Source organism: Dromiciops gliroides, chromosome 2, assembly GCF_019393635.1.
Source record: "Dromiciops gliroides isolate mDroGli1 chromosome 2, mDroGli1.pri, whole genome shotgun sequence".
In the NCBI taxonomy this organism is placed as follows: domain Eukaryota; kingdom Metazoa; phylum Chordata; class Mammalia; order Microbiotheria; family Microbiotheriidae; genus Dromiciops; species Dromiciops gliroides.
The window spans coordinates 385071693-385089636 of NC_057862.1; the positions used below are offsets into that span (position 1 = coordinate 385071693).

General features: G+C 37.1%; 1 protein-coding gene across 3 annotated transcripts in view; it reads right to left on the bottom strand.

Moving 5' to 3' along the window:
* TTLL11 (tubulin tyrosine ligase like 11) overlaps window positions 1-17944 on the bottom strand; it is a 266874-nt gene that overhangs the window by 193113 nt on the left and 55817 nt on the right. For all 3 annotated transcript variants that reach the window (XM_043982074.1, XM_043982076.1, XM_043982075.1), the window contains exon 4: window positions 818-1393. In XM_043982074.1, coding sequence (XP_043838009.1) covers window positions 818-1393 — 576 coding nt within the window. The remainder of the gene's footprint in view (window positions 1-817; window positions 1394-17944) is intronic.

Genomic DNA, 17944 nt, shown 5'->3' on the forward strand with positions numbered 1-17944 from the left:
TTGTCTTTCTCTTAAGTTACAGAAATCAAGGAATAGAAAGTCTATGGAAACTATTCAGCATTACAGGCTTGCTTAATAATACATGGTCAAAGAACAAGAATGATTATGCTTCTAAGACAAAGCAGTAATATCATCTATCTAACTTTAGACCTGGCCTGGGAAATGAGATGCTCATGAAAGGACAAGGACTGATGAGCAGGAGAGGCCAATGTTTATCATTCTTAATCATCAAGTGCTAAGTTTCCCAGCCTTCAAAGATGATACATGCTTCCTGCTTTCAAGTCTGATAGAACAGTTCTAGTCCATCTGATATGTAAGGTAATCACTAGCAAATGAAACATCACAGGAAAGTAAAGGTCACTGTAAGTATACGAGCCAAGACTGGTGACCATTCATCAATACTGAAACTTTATCTACCACTCAGGTAGAATCACATCCTCTTTTTGGACCTCTGTTTACTCATCTGTAGAGAAAGGGACCTCTAAGGTCCTTTCCAATTCTGACATTCAATTATGTTTTAAGTATACGGACACTTGTCAAAATGAACCTCATTAACACATTTTAGCCTCACCCATTCCCATAAACATTTCTTTAGCTGTCTAGATCCTAGTTTCTTCTTCCATAAGAGGAGGGGATAGGGTTAGGCGATTTCTTCAGTTCTTTCCAGATCCAATATTCCATTTTCCGTGCCCTAACATTACATGGTCTATTTCCTATGTTCTAAGGTCTCTTCCAGCTTGAGAATTTTATGTTCTAAAGTTTCCAACAACAGGAATCTTCTCAATTATGATTCTGTACCAATGATTTAAAGGCTTACCTGGAAGCATGTTGGCCCAGGCCTTCCTGCTGGTATATCAGATTGATAGAATACTTTGAGCTCTGGTGTTAGTGCAATAACTGTCTTAATCACTAAAGAAATAATGTCCGACCAGATTTTCTTGATGTCAACTCCTTTGGAAGAGAGTCTACATAGGATGCTGGAAAAAGTCCTTTTGCTGCCGGTATTGGCATTGTCAGAATGAATGAAGTTTCCACTGTGGATATTCAATGAATAGTTGGTTAAGTGCATAAATACATGATGTAAATTTCCGAAGTTAGGCTCCTGATATGGCTCTGTACAAAATCTAGAGAGTCCATCTTTGGCTATATAAATCTCTAAGGGTTCTAAAGACTTTAGTAAGACGTACAGACGAATATCAAATTTCAGTTTGTCAATGAGGAGAGGTTTACAGATGTATTCCTGGACCACAGCTGGCCTGCTCTGGAGGTTTCCTGCCATTCGAATGTCACTGGGGTCTTTAATGAGGTAGATTCCATCACCTTGACAACCACCATCAGGTTTTACAATGAAAGTGGGCTTCCAGGAGGGGTCACCATCTTTCACCATTCGAACCTGAACGGAACAAAGGGGAAAAGCAAGAGAAGTTAAATACTAAAGACCATTTCCTTGGCTTATTCAATAAGCTAATCAAGAAGAGGCTGACCAGAATGGCGATAGGATGCCAAAATGTCACATGAGGACTATTGAGGAAATGAATTCTAAGCAGCAATGACATATAATGGAAAGGGCACTGAAAAGACATGAGTTTGAGTCCTGGCTCTGACCTTTATTAATTATGTGGCCTCAGATGAGTCCCTTCAGCTCTTTGAGCCTCAGGTTCCTCATCTGTATGACGGGGGATAGCAATGGTTGGACTAGCTAGTTCACCCATCTGTTGTGAAAGTCAAATGAGATGATGGACGGAACTCACTTTTGTCAACTTTAAAGCACCATATTAATATCAGCTATTCTTCAATACTTCGGGTATCTATGACATCAATGTAGATACCACCTCCAACAGTACAGATCCTAATACTTTCAGAAAGTGACTTCATAATTTCCTGTGACCAGAAAATTCATTACCCTGTGGCAAACCTGGTGATGAGCATCTTCACACTTAGAAAGTTAGGACATACCGTCCATCACCAGACTGCTCCTTAAAGTCTCTCTAACTTGATAAAAGCTGCAAGAGCTCAACCTCTGAAGTGCAGCTTTTGAGAACCTGAGTCCTCAAAATGGAGCCTTAGTGAAAGCAGCTATTATCTTTACTCTGGAGAAGAAAAGACAGAGAGGCAAGTCTTCAGATATCTAAAAAGCCGTTGTAGGGACAAGTGATTACACTTGTCCTATGTAGCTTCAAAGGGCAAAATTAAAACCAATGGGTAGAAAATATAGGGGGAGGGACAGCTAGGTGGTACAGTGGACAAAGCACTGGCCTTGGATTCAGGAGCACCTGAGTTCAAAGCCAGCCTCAGACACTTGACACTTACTAGCTATGTGACCCTCATTGCCCCCCCCCCGAAAAAGGTTAAAAATATATAAATAAAAAATAAAATATAGGGAGGAAAATTTTACTTCAATACAGGAAAGAAACGTGTAATAATAATTTTTGAGCAACAGTGAGAGCGATGGGAATTATTAAGAAGGAAACAGCAATATAAAATTGATATATTAGGAAGACTACTCTGATAGTGTAAGATTAGGGGAGAGAGAAAGCAGAGATGGAGAAACCAATTAAGAGGCTTTTGCAGTAATTAAGCAATTGTAAGTGATTTTGCAATCATTATCTTACTTGATCCTCACAACACTTTGATGAGGTAGATGGTGCAGAGAGCTCCATCTTCATTTACAGATGCCAAGGCTCAAAGAGGGGAGTCACTTGATCAAGGTCACAGAGCTAATAAACAGAAGTGGGAGTATAATCCAGGCCCTTTTGGCCAGAGAAGCTGTATCTCTCAATGTGAGAACTATAAACTAGCTTTAAGTCTTCATAAATCATAACTTCCTATCGGCTCTTCACCCACTCTACCTCACTCCTCCTAAGTCTATTCTTCCTCCTTATCCTGACCACCCAGTCTTGCTACCCCTTCCTTATGCCCCAGCTCTGGTCTCACTCTCTTCCCTTCAGAGTCTTAGATCCTTATCAAAACCAATGACTCATCACTTTAATGATCAACTCTCCTCTACTTTTGAATTCCTTGCTCTCTTTTCCTATTGTCACACTGTTCCAACAAAACCCAAACTCTAGGTTACCCCCACCATTCAACTTACATGTGCTACTGAACACTACTGAAGTAAATAAGGCTAATATGATGAGTCCACTACAAATTTATGACATCTAATCTCAATTAGGCCCTCACTGCTACACAGTAAGTCTTTTATTTTTCACTGTTGACTTTCTATCACACTCCCCAGGAAGGCAATTGCAAATCTTCTCTTCTATCTTCAAGCCTCATCTAGTTCATTACTACTAGTACTACTACCACCACCGCCACCACCACCACCACCTCCTCCTCCTCCTCCTCCTCCTCCTCCTCCTCCTCCTCCTCCTCCTCCTCCTCCTCTTCTCCTCCCATCCCTAACCCTCCCCCTTCTCCCTCTCCCTCTCCCTCTCTCAAAGAACTTCCCCCTCCCACTTTCATGGAAAAAATCAAGCCCATCTATCTATTGTTGAGTTACAATTTCTCCCTTACTCTATATCTCAAAACTCCTTTACATCAGCCCCCTTTTCTCTTCTTTTGCTCCATTCTCTGATGAAGTGTTCCTTCTTCTGGCCAAGACTAATCTCTATTTGTGTTTTTGCTCCCATCTTCTCTGGGGCTTCACATCCTCAATGACCTCTCCTCGCTGCCTTACCCCATCCCCAGTCTATCTTCATTCTCTCTTTTTCAGATGGTTTCTTCTTTGCTGCCTACAAACATGTCAGAAGGTATCTCTCCTCATTAAAAGAAATAATAATAACATAAGATTTTAAAAAACCTTTGAAAACAGTAAAAATTCTGATCAGTGCAAAAACAATTCATGATTTCAAAAGACCAATGATGAAGTATGTTTATCCACCACCTGTGATAGATTCAGGTATAAAATGTGACATGTATTTTTTTTAAACACAGCTAATGAGGGAATTTGTTTTGCTTGATTATCCATATTTGTTACAATGAATCTATTTTTCTTTTTCCCCCAATGGAGTTGAAGGTAGGTGGAAGATAAAATAGATTTCTGTTAACTCAAAAATAATTTCTAAAATTTACCATATACTCGAATTATTTGTTCTATATCTCTTCTCCCTTCCACATCCGAATTCCCAGAAAGGGTTGTTGATTCTATCTCTGCCATATCTTGCATATCCCTCATCTCACTCATACAACCACTATCCTAGTTCATACTCTCATCAAATCACCCATTGCCTGCAACTTGTACAATAGCCTTTTACTTGTTTCCCTGTTCTCAGTCTCTCCCCTCTCCAATCTATCCTCAACACAGCCTCCAAATTAACATCCCGGACTATGTTATTTTGTTGTTCAAAAATCTTCAGTGATTCTCTATTTCCTCTAGGATAAAAGACCAAGTCCTCGGCCTGACACATAAAGCCTTCTGCAATATCCCTCTTTCCTTTCCAGATATTTCAGATTGCTCCCCTTCACACAAATTTTCATTTCAGACAAACTGTCCCACTATTTATTCCCTGAACTTCACCTATCTCTTATCTCTGTGCTATTGCAGATGCTAAGAATGGCCTCCTTTCCCACCTTTACCTCTCAGAATCCCCAAATGCCTTCCCTACAACGATCAATTTTGTTGTCATCACTAACACAAAGCTTTTCCTGATATACATAATTTTAAATGCTCTCTCCTGGAATTGTCTTGTTTATAACGATCTCTTCATTACTCCAATAAGATGTATGTTCCTTGGAGACAGGAACTATTTTGTTTTGGTCTTTGTATTTGTGGGGCCTAGAACTTCATAACCACTCCAATTGTTTTGTTGTTGTTGAATTCACTGTGAGAGTCCCCTGTAGCACACCCACACACTGGATTTTACTGACTTCTTTCCCCATTGTATTTCTAAGAGAAGCTTCTGCCAATTCCTTAGGCACTATCAGTTACCTCAAGCTTGTAAAAGAGCATTAACAAGGAAGAAACATTTAAGGCTTTAATAATGCTTCACATCAATTGTTTCTCCTTGTCAGCAAGATTCTAGAATGTAGGATCACAAGAAATCAATTTCATTCTGCAAGGTACCTCAATGGGGCAGCCTTTCTTAGAACTATGACCTTGACATTTGGGTAGTTATTTAATATGCATCTAATGCATAAGTACATTTGGCATCTTGCAGTAACAACAAGTGTACCACACAAATGACAATTATAGATCAGAAAATGAAAAATGCCAAGTTTGCACTGATGGGTGATTCTTCCTACTGAGGGCTTTGTTAGGCTGAAGATGCTAACGGCTCAATACGTTACTAAGAGCAATATTTTCTCCTTTGGATGCAATAGATATGTCTCAAATAAATTAGACTTCATGGTCAATAGTTTCAGCTGTTCTGTGTAACTGAATATTTCTTGTGCTCTTTCTCTAATAAGAAACAACACAGTAGAAAAAGCACTAGACCAGAAGCTAGAAAAAAATCTGAGTTTTAGTCACTAAATGTCAGTGTGACCTTGGTAAGTTCTCTTATCTCTCTGGACCCCAAGATTCCTCATTTGTAAAATGAAGAGTTTGGGTACTGGGAAATGACTGTCAGAGCAAAACCCAATTGCATCAATAAAATGAGAGGGTTAGACTAGATAATCTGCAAGGTCCCTCACAGTTCCAATATTCTATCTGTTCTAAGCTCCCTTCTGGCCCTAACATCCTATGCTTTAAATTCCCTTTCAGCCCTAACATTCTTGGTTCTAATATGCTATATTCTAAGGTTCCTTCTAACTCTTAACAGTCTGTGACTAAATGCTATGTACATTAAAACCTATACAAATGTTATAAGATAAATTTCAAGCTCTTATTATCCTAATTGACATGAGAAATTCTTTTCAAATATGATATGGAATTGGTATCAGAAACCAATAAGTTCCATACTTTTTAGTTTAAGTCACTGATTACTTACAAATTCTCAGAATCCTGGGATTAAAAGGGACCTTTCAAAGTTGTCTAATTAGACCTCTTAATGAAAGGGTGAATCCTCTCTTCAACATCCTTGAGAAGCTGTCATCCAACCTTTGTTTGAATAATTCCAGTGATGAGCTCACTATTTAATTCAGCAAACCATTCCACTTTAGGTAGTTTTAATTATTAGGAAGTTCTTACTTATATTGAACCCAAATCTATTTCCCTGAAACTTTCACTTCTTTGTTCATCTGCTATTTTCTGATGTTACACCAAATAATTCATAGAATATTAACTGAAAGGAAGCTTAGAGATTATCTTCTCCAAACTTATTTTTGGGGATAAGGAAAATGAAGGAGGCTAAGAGACTGTGACTTGCCCAAGGTCAAAGAGCAAGTTAGAAGCAGAACCAGAATTTCACCCCAGGTTTTCTGTCTGCTAGTACAATGCTCTACTGTCTAATACATTATAAGCTTCTTGAGAGAAGAACCCATTTTTCATTGTCTTTGTATCATGTCCAGTGCCTAGAATGTAATAAGCACTTGAAAGAGGATAGATGAATTGAACTGAAGACAGTGATCATTTCCCTTCCATGTCTTTGCTATAAGCTAAATAATTCCCACTTCCTTCAATTAATACTCATATGATATGGTTGGGGATGTGTGTCCTCTCACCATGCTCATGGCCATTAAATTTTATTTTCCACATCCATATCACTGTCTGCCACCTGAATTTTAAAAGGAAGCCACTACAGAATTTTTGTTGATTCTCCTTGGACATTTAACTCAATGATGATATGTTTCCTTCCAGCTTTTAAGCATTCTATAACAAGAGTTAAATAAAAATACTGACCTACCCTGAAAAGATTTTGGGAACTGAAAGAAGTTTTATGCAACCAGTGATAAGACTGAGTGAGGTGAGCTCTTAGTCTAAGGTCAATTGTATCTTCAATTTTATTCATAACCTTTGCTGGATTTGCTGCAAAACCTATTGCTATTATCTTGTAACAGTATACACACACGGATGGCTGAAAGAGATACAAAGCAAAGGAGCCTCCTGTTAGCTTGCCTTTCTCACCTATTAAAATTTGATATGTGATATACTGACCCCTAGTGGCTATTCAAGAAAAATGATTCTTGAAGGTTTTTTTTTCCCACCTACATCTCCAAAATTGGCATTGAAAGGGAGCTTAGAATGTCACAAGCTAATTTTTTTTAGAACAAAGGACACTTGAAAATACCTAAATGCTATGAAAGCAGTGTAGACATATAAGGCCATCAGTACAGATAATACAGAGTGGAAAGAACATTGATCTTAAGAGTCAGAAGACTGGTCCAACACCCTGTTCTGATCCTGGGCAAGACACCACTTCTGTGAGCTTCAGTTTCTTCATCTATAAAATGTATGTGATACAAAAACCACTTTCACTATCTACCATCATAGGGTTATGTGAATGAAGGTGCTTTATAAGTTGGTTTTGTTTTTTTTTATGTGCCATATTGTGAGCCAGCAGAGTTGGAAGTGATCTGAAAGCACGGAATGTTAGGGTTGAAAGGTCTTTAGAACATAATGATACACACTTAGATAATACTTGAAGGTTTACAATGAACTGTCCTTCCAATAAGTCTGTGAGGTAGATGATATTATTCTCTTTTTGCAGAAGAGTATACTGAAAATCAGAAAGGTAAAGAGGATTATTCAGGGTCATATAGATATCAGAATGATTATATGAACCCAGAACTTTGGGTTCATATTCAGTGTTTTTCCTCCATGGAAGATTCCTTAAAAGATCCCTTGTAGCTGTTAGAGCTAGAAATGAGAAATGACTCATGGCCAATAAGTAGGTAATCTAGGATTTGGACCAAGGTCTTCTGACCCCAATTATGTAGTAAGAACATTCATTTTACTATCAAGTCTCTTAGTAATAAGTTGAGGGATAAATACCTAGGAACATTAATTTACTAGATGGACTATTGAGTAAGCTAACCTTTCCAGCCAAAACTACTTCTTCAATAAAAAAATTTTCTTAAAACTAAATCTGCCCACCACAATTTTCATCCATTCTCTAAATTTATACAGCCAAATATGCAACTGAAATGTTTCTGACATGCAGGTCATTAGCCCCAACTATTTCAAGTTTCTGTTTCTTTAGCCCTTATGATTCTTGACATGATATTAAAACAAATATTAAGAGATCATTTCCCAATGTCTCTTCCTGCCTTCCCCAAGTCTTCTACCCTCACTTTTTCTCTTCCTTGAAGATCTTATATCATTAGCTAAAACATCATCTTCAAGAAACACAAATTCCCATGAAAAATTAATACTGGACTTGGAATCAGAACACTTATTTGAGTGTCATTCTTGCTACTAAATTGACTGTGTGACGTTGGGCAAATAAATTCCCTGCTCTGAGCCTCAGTTTTTTAATTAAATGAGAGGACTGGAGTACATGTTCTCTACAGGTGCTTTAAGTGAACTTTCAGTGTGGTATAATGGCAGTAGAGCCTTGGATTTAGGAGACCTGGCTTCAAGGACCAAATAACTCCAATACTTAATAGCTATGTGACTGTGGATAGTTCATTGACGCTATCTGAAACTCAGTTTCTGGGGGCAGCTAGGTGGTGCAGTGGATAAAGCACTGGCCCTAGATTCAGGAGGATCTGAGTTCAAATCCGGCCTCAGACACTTGACACTTACTGGTTGTGTGACCCTGGGCAAGTCACTTAACCCTCATTGCCCTGCCCCCCCCCCAAAAAACAGAACAAAAAGAAATAAACAAAAAAGAAATAAATTCATAAATACATAAACTCAGTTTCCTCATCTGTAAAATCAGATTAGACTAAATGATTTTTCATACCCTTATAACCCTAAAAGAATAATCAACATCAGCTCAAGGAAGTGAGTGAAAGGACTTAGTGTTCTGATATCCACTTCCAAAGAAATAAAGCAGAGAGAAAAACAATGCAGTAATTAAGAGAAGCAGAATGGTGTAGTGGAAAGGGAACTGGACTCAGCAGAAAAGCTGAATCCAAAATCCAATTCTGTCATTTAATAGCTGTGCAGCTTTATATACAAGTCACTTAAACTTTATCATCCTATTTCCTCATCTGTTAAAAAAAAAAAGTACTTCTTATACTATCTCCCTCTCAGGGATATTGTGATAAAAAACCATTTAGTAAACCTTACAGTACTATAAACTGCCCAGTTACCATCATTATTATCACTATTAAGAATAATAAACATCAATGATCACAGACCCACTGCCTGATTTTCATGAGATGTGGGTTCTTTTGTTGCTAATCAATCAAGAGCATCAATATATCTTGATGAAGAGAAAATTGGCTTAGAGCCAAGAAGATCTGGGTTCAAGTCCTGATTTTGACACAGACTGCGCTGTGACCCTGGGCAATTCATTTAACCTCACAGTGGTCTAGGTCACTCTCTAAGACTCTCAGTAGCAGAGAACATGCCAAACTCATTGACAGAAACTCCAAAGTGGCATAGTGGAAAACTCATCAATGAAGATTCCTAGTGCTAACAGGTATGTTTGACCTAATGATCCCAAATCACTAAATTTAAAATACAAGCTTTTAAATTGGTCAGTTGATGACTAGCAGAGAAGCTAGACTTTGGTCTGTGGGTTGTGGTGACAGTTTATTCCTGGCTATCTCTATCCTTGCTCACCTTATAGTGAAATCCCAGTATAGAGTACAGACTCTGGCCAAATTTCTCCTTGAAGCAGCACTCCGAACTATGAAAAAAATATTTTGTAACCACAAGTGACTTGGTTTATAGCTGTTAAGAGGAGCTCTACTATATAAGCATATTTGTAGACATGGGCAGAAGTTACAGAGGCAAATATGCCAGCATACTATAAAAAGAAAAATCCCTAACAATCCAAGAATGGAATGGGAAGCCTTAAAAGGTAGTGAGTTCCCTGTCACTAGAAATGTTGAAGAATATTTTTTAATTAGACAAGAGGTTGAGCTAGATAATCTCATGGTATATGGGATAAAATACTGGATTTATAGTCAGAGGACCTAGTTGTGTATCTTTGGGCAAGCCACAACCCTTTTGTGACTATTCATCTTTAAAATGAGGGGCTTAGATTATCTCTAAGGTATTTTCAAGCTCAATCTTATGATTTCTGAAGGGCCTTTTAGCCCTGAAAGGACTCTATAATTCTGTCTGCTAGATGCTTTGCAATAGATCCCCTCAAGGGAAACAGCAAGGTTTAGTACAATGGATATTGGATGGAATCAGAAGACCAAAGGTTGAATCCTGGCTCTGATGCTTAACTAGCTGGTATGATTGTGGACAAGTCATTCTACCTATCTTAGACTGGTTCCTTGTCTCTAAAAGAAGGATAATACAGCATTACTTATATTATCCATAGGCTTCCATGAAGAAAACTCTCTATAAACATCAAAACACTATAGGAGTGTGAGTTACTATTATCATTTGACACTATGCTGCTTTTTATTGTCTTTGTGGCCCTGGTGCCTAACACAGTGCCTGACATATAGAGTAAATAGATACTTATTAAATGTCCCACAGCGACATGGAAAAGCTTTAATCATTCTTTACAGCTGGAATTATAAAAGAAAAAGATTCCACCTCGGGTAGGAGTAGGCCTAGATAACAGAGGTCTCTTCCAATTAGAAATTCTATGAAGTAGGCTAAGCAGACAGTTCTAAATGTGCCCCCAATCCACTCCAAGATCCTGAGTTTGGGAGGCAAATCACTACCAAAGTACCAGAGAGAGTCATCAGCCTACTTATTGACCCCAGGAGAGCAAGAACAGGATATCCTGCCACATTCAGTGTTTCAACTGCCAGTTTAAATTTCAAGGCAAGTCACGAAAGTGTTGACATGTAAGGAATTACTTTAAAATGCCTTTGATCACTGCAGAGCTTTATGGTGTTATAAATGAGTGTGCTGGTTGGAAGGCATGCCGGGCTGATTTTTCTAAAGGGACTCCCACTGTGAAGATGAAGGCCAGACTTGTAAGATACTTTTCTCAAAAATAAATACCGTATTTTTTTTCCTTCCATTTATTTCCGCAGGAGTGGGTTACAACAGAACACCATGCCTTTTACTCACCACCCCTTACATTGGCATATATCCTGTTGGATATCCTCTGGGCTCATTTCATAAATTCAAAAAATGTTAAAACTAGAAGAACCATAGCACAAAGAATATTAAACAATAGAACATGGAATGTTGGAAGATAGAAGGAACCTTGGAACTAGAAAATGGAATATTTGAGATCAGATCTCAAAAGACAGATAGTTAGACATGGAAAAAGTCTTAGAAAAAAGAATGTTAGACCCTAGATCACTAAAACACAGAATATAGATTGTCAGATCTATAATGAATATTCTAGTAATAACAACAGCTGATATTTCCATAGAATGTCAAAGTTTGAAAAGAACTTTCCATACATGATCTTACTTGGACCCCATAATAAATCTATGAGATAAGCACTACAGGCATTATTATCCCTATTTTATACATTAGTAAACTGAAGCTTAGAGAAGGTAAGTAATTTCCTTCAAGCTCCCACACCTAGGAAGTGTCAGAGGCAGGCTTTGTATCCACGTGTCACATTCTATCCACTGTACCTTGCTAGGTGTAATGGTTTTATTCTAATATTTGTTAAATTGTATACTGGCTTCTTTATTCCAGTATTTGTTGAGCTTTTTAAAAGTTTAAATTTAAAATTTAAATTTAAAAATTGAAGTAACAAAGGTCCCTTCCAGCACTAACATTCTATATTCTGTCTTCTAACATTCTGTGTTGTGAGGTACCTCCCAGTTCTGATGTACTCTTTTTTTTTTCACTGTTTATTCATTGAATTTACAACAAAAAATAAACAGGTATGTGGACATCAAAGGCAAGTTACAAGCACTATAGCAGAGTAGTAGGTCCTCCTGCCTCAGTTTTTTCCCTTTGCCTTATTCTATATGCACCAATTAAGAACAGTTCTTTAAAAAAACAAAACAGTTCTACATGTATTGCAGTAACATCCATAAAACATTAAAGACCCAGAGAGAGGTCTATCTTCTATGGAACACAGAATAATGTAGGTAAGAATCCCACAGCATGAAGAGGTGTGAATAGATTATGATCTGCCTTTGTGGAAGAAGTATCCATTGCAGTAAGATCATGGATTCAAAGTAAATATTACATATACTTGTATAGAGACCCAACTCTAATACTGTGGTCAAAAAATCTATACTCTTGAGATCCATTTTAGTATTCTTTCCATCTATTGGCAAAGCGATGGTGAAAATTAGGTATGGAACAAGGTCAATTTCAGATGTGGTCCATGTTTTTATTTATTTTGCTTGACTGTATTCATTTGTGATAGTGAAGGTTCTAATGGTGGGTTAGGGAAGGGAGGAGGCACTAGAAAGTGACAGTGACAATTTTAAGACCATAAAAAAACTCACAAAAATCAGAGACAGAGACAGAGACAGGGGCAGAGAGAGTGCTTTAAAGCTTGTCCTTAACATTTCCTTGAGAGATTAATATGGTTAGTACCTATTATTTATTCTCTAATACACTTGCCATATGTATTATAGATATCTGTTATGGTATCTTATCCATTGATTAGACTGTAAGATCTTTGAGAGCAAGGAATCATGTCTTATAATTAGAACTCACATTTACATGGTGCTTTAAGTTTAACCCCCTACAAAGGCCTATTCCAATGCCTCACTCTAGCATGGGAGATGAGTATGAGTTCCCAAAGGCTTTGTCAGTGCGGTGGCAAACACATCCTACAAAGCTGAAAAGGCTCCAAAGTATGGTCCTGGTAACGTATGATGTCTGAATGCCAAGGACTAGCCTAAGTAAGTTTGAGGTGGTTCATCATCACTAAGCAGGCTACTTAGAGGATGAATTATTTCACCATAGCAACCCAGAAAACAAAGAAAAAACAGAAAATTTCCCTCAATCTTATTCATCCCTTGCTTCTACAGTGACAGTTGCAAGGGGTGGGGCACTCCTCCAAAGGGTACTAAGTAGAAGTATGCTGGAGCCAAGATGACCTGGCTTGGAAGTTAATTGTTGTGTTTTCAATGGGACCATTCACATCTTGGAAACCTACAAATCGGTGCTTGATTTGTTTTGATTGACTAGACTTTAGAAAGTGGTGGAGAAAATGTCAGTAATTCATATTAAACTCAAATATTACTCCTTTGTACATTTTTTCCCATTGTCTACCAGCATTTACCAGCACCCTCTTGGTACTGAGAATCTCCCAGTTTTTACACTACTTATCAATATTAACTTAGTTGTTTGTACTTGGAATGCAAAATTCTTATTCCATGACCAGTGAACAGATATATTGTAGTACAAAAAATAACTAAATGGTATTTATCTTGACATTCTTGCTATCAACAAAACTGAGTAACACAAGGAAACTGCAGCTAAATGGACAAATTAATGGCTCACAGGTTCCCTTTGAAGTCAGTCAAGAGTCAACAAGCATTTATTAAGCAGTTACTACTACATTCCTAGCACTAAGTGATAGAAATACAAAGAAAGGCAAAAAAACAAAATAACAACAGCAAAAACCCAGTATCTTCCCTCAAAGAGATCATATTCTAATAATAAAGCCTTTATTTGTCTGGAAGAGGCAAAATAAGAAGTTGGAGAAATTGGCTTCTCAGGGATCCAAAAGCAACAAGAAATATCATTTCATGAGACATTTGATCATCATGACAAGTATTTGCAAAAAAAGGCTGCCATGGAGATAACTTATGCACCCATATCAGTTGCAGAGATTAAAGAGGTACAGAACTTTTACAAAAACTATAGTAAGATCCTCCAAATTAAAGCAATATGTAGTTTGATATTTTAAAGACTTCAATGCAAAGGTCAGAATAGTCAAGGACAAAGAAAAATATGTTGGAAAATATGGTTTAGGAATAAAGATGGAGAAAAACCAAGAATCTGTATACTACACAGATCTCTCATAACTATGTAATATAAATATTTGTTAAATGAATGAATGAAAAGAATTTATTAAGTGCTTACCATGTGCACCAAGCACAAGTGCTGAATTCAGGCAGGGGGCTATATTGAGCACCAAAAAAAATGGAACAATTATATTTGAATAGATGGAAAATGACTTATGAATGATGTAGGAATCATTCCTGAATTAGTTGTTTGTATACAGTCAGACTTCTGAATTATTAGAACAAAATCAAAATGCAAAACTAGGAGAATAAAAATGAGAAGATATGGTATGTAATTAAAACAACTCCACCCTGATCTATTTAAACAAATAACTCAGGAATAGGGGACCAGGGCTGTTATTTCATCAGTGTGAGGAGCTCCCCATAAGGAAACTTTCTACCAAAGCATATTGGCAACTATTCTATAACTTACAATCTGAAAGAGGTGCTTGGAACTCTAATTCATTAAGTGATTTGCTGTCAGAGATGGGATTTGAACTCAGGCCTTCCTAACTCCTAGGCTAGTTTCCCATCTACTAAATAGCTGCTACTCAAACAAGTTACTAACACTTAAAAATGGGCAGGGAATAAAGGAATACTTCAACCATCAATTATAATAGTTTCATGAAGAAGTCTAACTGGTGTCTTGCCATAAAAGTGGCCCAAAAGAGCCTAAAATCCACCTTAGTCAGCAAATGCTTGGCTCACTTGATAAATGGAAAGAGGAGGCAGCCAAAAACAACAAAGGTTTAGAATAAAAATTCATTTGAAAAGTCATGCTGAGATAGAGAACAATTTATACAATAACAGCATGATAAAGAAAACCAACTTTGAAAGACCTTAGAACTAGGATCAATGCACTAACAAAGATCCAGAGGACAGAAGATGAAGCACGTGACCCATCTCCTATCAGAGAGGTGATGGACTTAAAATGCAGAAGGAGGCATACATCTGAGGACATGGGCAATGTAGGAATTTGTTTTGCTGGACTGTGCATATTGTTATAAAGGGTTTCTTTTTCTTTTTTTATTCAATTCAAGGGAGAGGGAGGAAGAAAAAAATAAATGCTTTTTCAAATAAATTTTAAATTTAACTATCTTACTGAGAAGAATGGTAGATTAAGAGTAGTATTCACCTCATAAAACAGCAAGAAGCAGTGAAGAAAAACAATTTAAAGAAAGCTTGATGAGAGACCGAACTAAGCAAAGTGTTTCTGGGGCTATTTAAGGATGAAACCGGAATAAGGAAAACAAAAAGACAAAAGATCAGAACAATCTGAAAAGATTTTTATTCAAAAAAACCAAAAACTTCTTTTCATCATTAAGGATGGTAGAACCAGCCCATTTGAAAGAGTGTAACATAACAGTTATGAATATTCTTGTGAAGTGTGCTAAGGGATAGAATTTTAAATCACATGAAAGAGGAAAAGATGCCAAGGCACAGAAAAATGTGAGCCTTTATAATTACCAAAACAAGCAAACAAATCAACATAATCAAGAGACCATTAATAACTGATGCTTATTGATGACCTATATACCTGTTTTTCCATCTATAAAAATATTTTTATGAGAGAATCTACACATGAATCAAGGGCACCTTTTATAATAAGAGTATTAGAAGCAAATAGGCAGGTTTTTATAAATGATATTCCAAAACTAGACCACATCTTTACCATCGTACAATTGACTAAAAGACAAAAAGAATACAAGATCCCACTGTACTTATTATCTGTTAACTATTAAGGAGTATTTGATTTGATAGAACAAAATGCTACCCTTCTAGTCTCCAATAAGGTATCTACTATATGTTAAAATTATGCAAAATTCCTTGACAGATATAGCAACAGAGATAACTTTGTTCTACTATCCTCTGGCCATTAATATCAGGTAAAGCATAAGAAAGGGAGCTATATGCTGGTCAAAATGTTTAAGGAAGGCAAAGAGGAAACATGGAAGGAAGGGAGGAAAAGAACATTATTAAGTGCCTATTAAGTATGTTCTAGGTATTGGGGATACCAAAATGAGGCAGTCCTTACCCTGGGGTGGTTTATATTCTAACAGGATACAAAACATGCAGGGGAGTTGTAGCTAATCTTTGTCTGAGATATCACAAAGATTGTAAGTAGAATCATTTGGTAATTGCCATACCCTTTCCTATAGTAATGTCAGTATTGATTTTATTTATGTTCCCAGACCAAGACCAAGAGATAGAAAGTGGGAGGTACAACAAGGAGGCTCATATATGATGGTAGGGCCAGATGCAAAGTACCCCCTGGTTTCCTGGTAAATTACTAGACAGGATGTGAAACATGGTCTTGGGTGACCTAGATATATGAGTTAAGTGAATTTTCACTCATTCATCTACCCATAAAGTTAGCTCAGATCTAGAGATGAATCCATCCATCCATCCATCCATCCATCCATCCATCCATTCACTCCTGGAGATAAATAGGGGAAGAGGGTCAGGGGGAAAACTGTCTCTAGAGGACTGGTCAGAAAGGTTACTATTCCAGCAGAGGAAAAGAGATGTGGTGGCAAGGTCGATGACAAGATGCCCAGGTAGGCCCTGCTTTCCTGGATGGGATAGAGGATATCCATCACAAAATCCAAGTTAAGGAGGGAAGTCTTCGAGATAATATGGTTTATGGATAAAACTCTGCTAATTGCATAAATCTCCAGAAGGAGGTAATATAGTACAGTAAAAAACAAAAGGAAAAAACCCATCATATTTGGAGTCAGAGGATCTAGCTTTGATTACCACCTCTGCCACTTCATATCTGTGGCCTTGGGTGAGTTACATAAAACGTCTTTATATCTCCTCCATCTGTAAGATGAGAGGGTTGGATTAATTGACCTCCAAAACCCCTTCTAGATATAGACATGTGTGTATATACACACGCATATATAATATGTATGTATGTGTCTATATGTGTGTGTAGTAAACTTTGCAAAGCTTACTAACTTAAATATAGAATCAGTCTAACAAGCTTAGGCTAACTAGACACACTGGAAAAACTATGTGGATGAAGAATGCCTGTTTTTCAGATGTTGATGTACAGTCGAATAGACAACCTATAAAGAGATCATTGATCAGCAGGTATATTTTGAACATTGCAAATGAACAAATTAGTTCAGCCAAGAACTAAACAGGAAGAAGAAAACAGGATTGATGGGAAACTGAAAAAATTTTTCAGAACCCAATACCCAAGCTTCTTCCTGAAAGGTCTATCTTTCTTTAAAGAATGTTTTTATTTTATTTTTTTCTCAATAAGTTTAATTAATTCTCAATTAGAAACAATTTTTAACATTATTTTTTATAATTTTTGAACTCCAAATTCTTTCCCTCTTTCCCTCCTGTTCCCCTTCCTTCAGAAGAAAAGCACTGTGATAAAGATTACATATATACACTCATATAAAACATATTTCCATATTAATTACCATGTTTCAAAAGAGAACACAGACCAAACACACAGAGACACAGAGGAAAAATAAAAGTTTAAAAAGTTAGCTTCAGTATGCATTCAGACTCCATCAATTCTGTCTCTGAAGGTGGATTGTATTTTTTATCATAAGTGCTTCAGAATTGTTTTGCATCATTGTGTTATTGAGAATAGCTCAGTCATTCAGAGTTAATGATCATACAATATTGTTGTTACTGTGTACAATGATCTGGATATGCTTACTTAACTTTGCACAAGTTCATGTAAGTGTCTTCCCAAGTTTTTCTGAAACCATCCTGCTCATCATTTCTTATAGCATGATATTCCATCACAATCAGATACTACAACTTGTTCAGCCATTCCCTAATTTATGGGCATCCCTTCATTTTCCAATTCTTTGCCACCACAAAAAGAACTGCTATAAATAGTTTTGTACATATTGGATATTTTCCTTTTTCTTTGATCTCTTTGGGATACAGACCTACTAGTGAGATTGCTGAGTCAAAGGGTATGCATGGTTTTATAGCCCTTTGGGCACAATTCCAAATTGCTCTCCAGAATGGTTGAATCTGTTCACAACTCCACCAACAATGCATTGGTGTCCCCATTTTT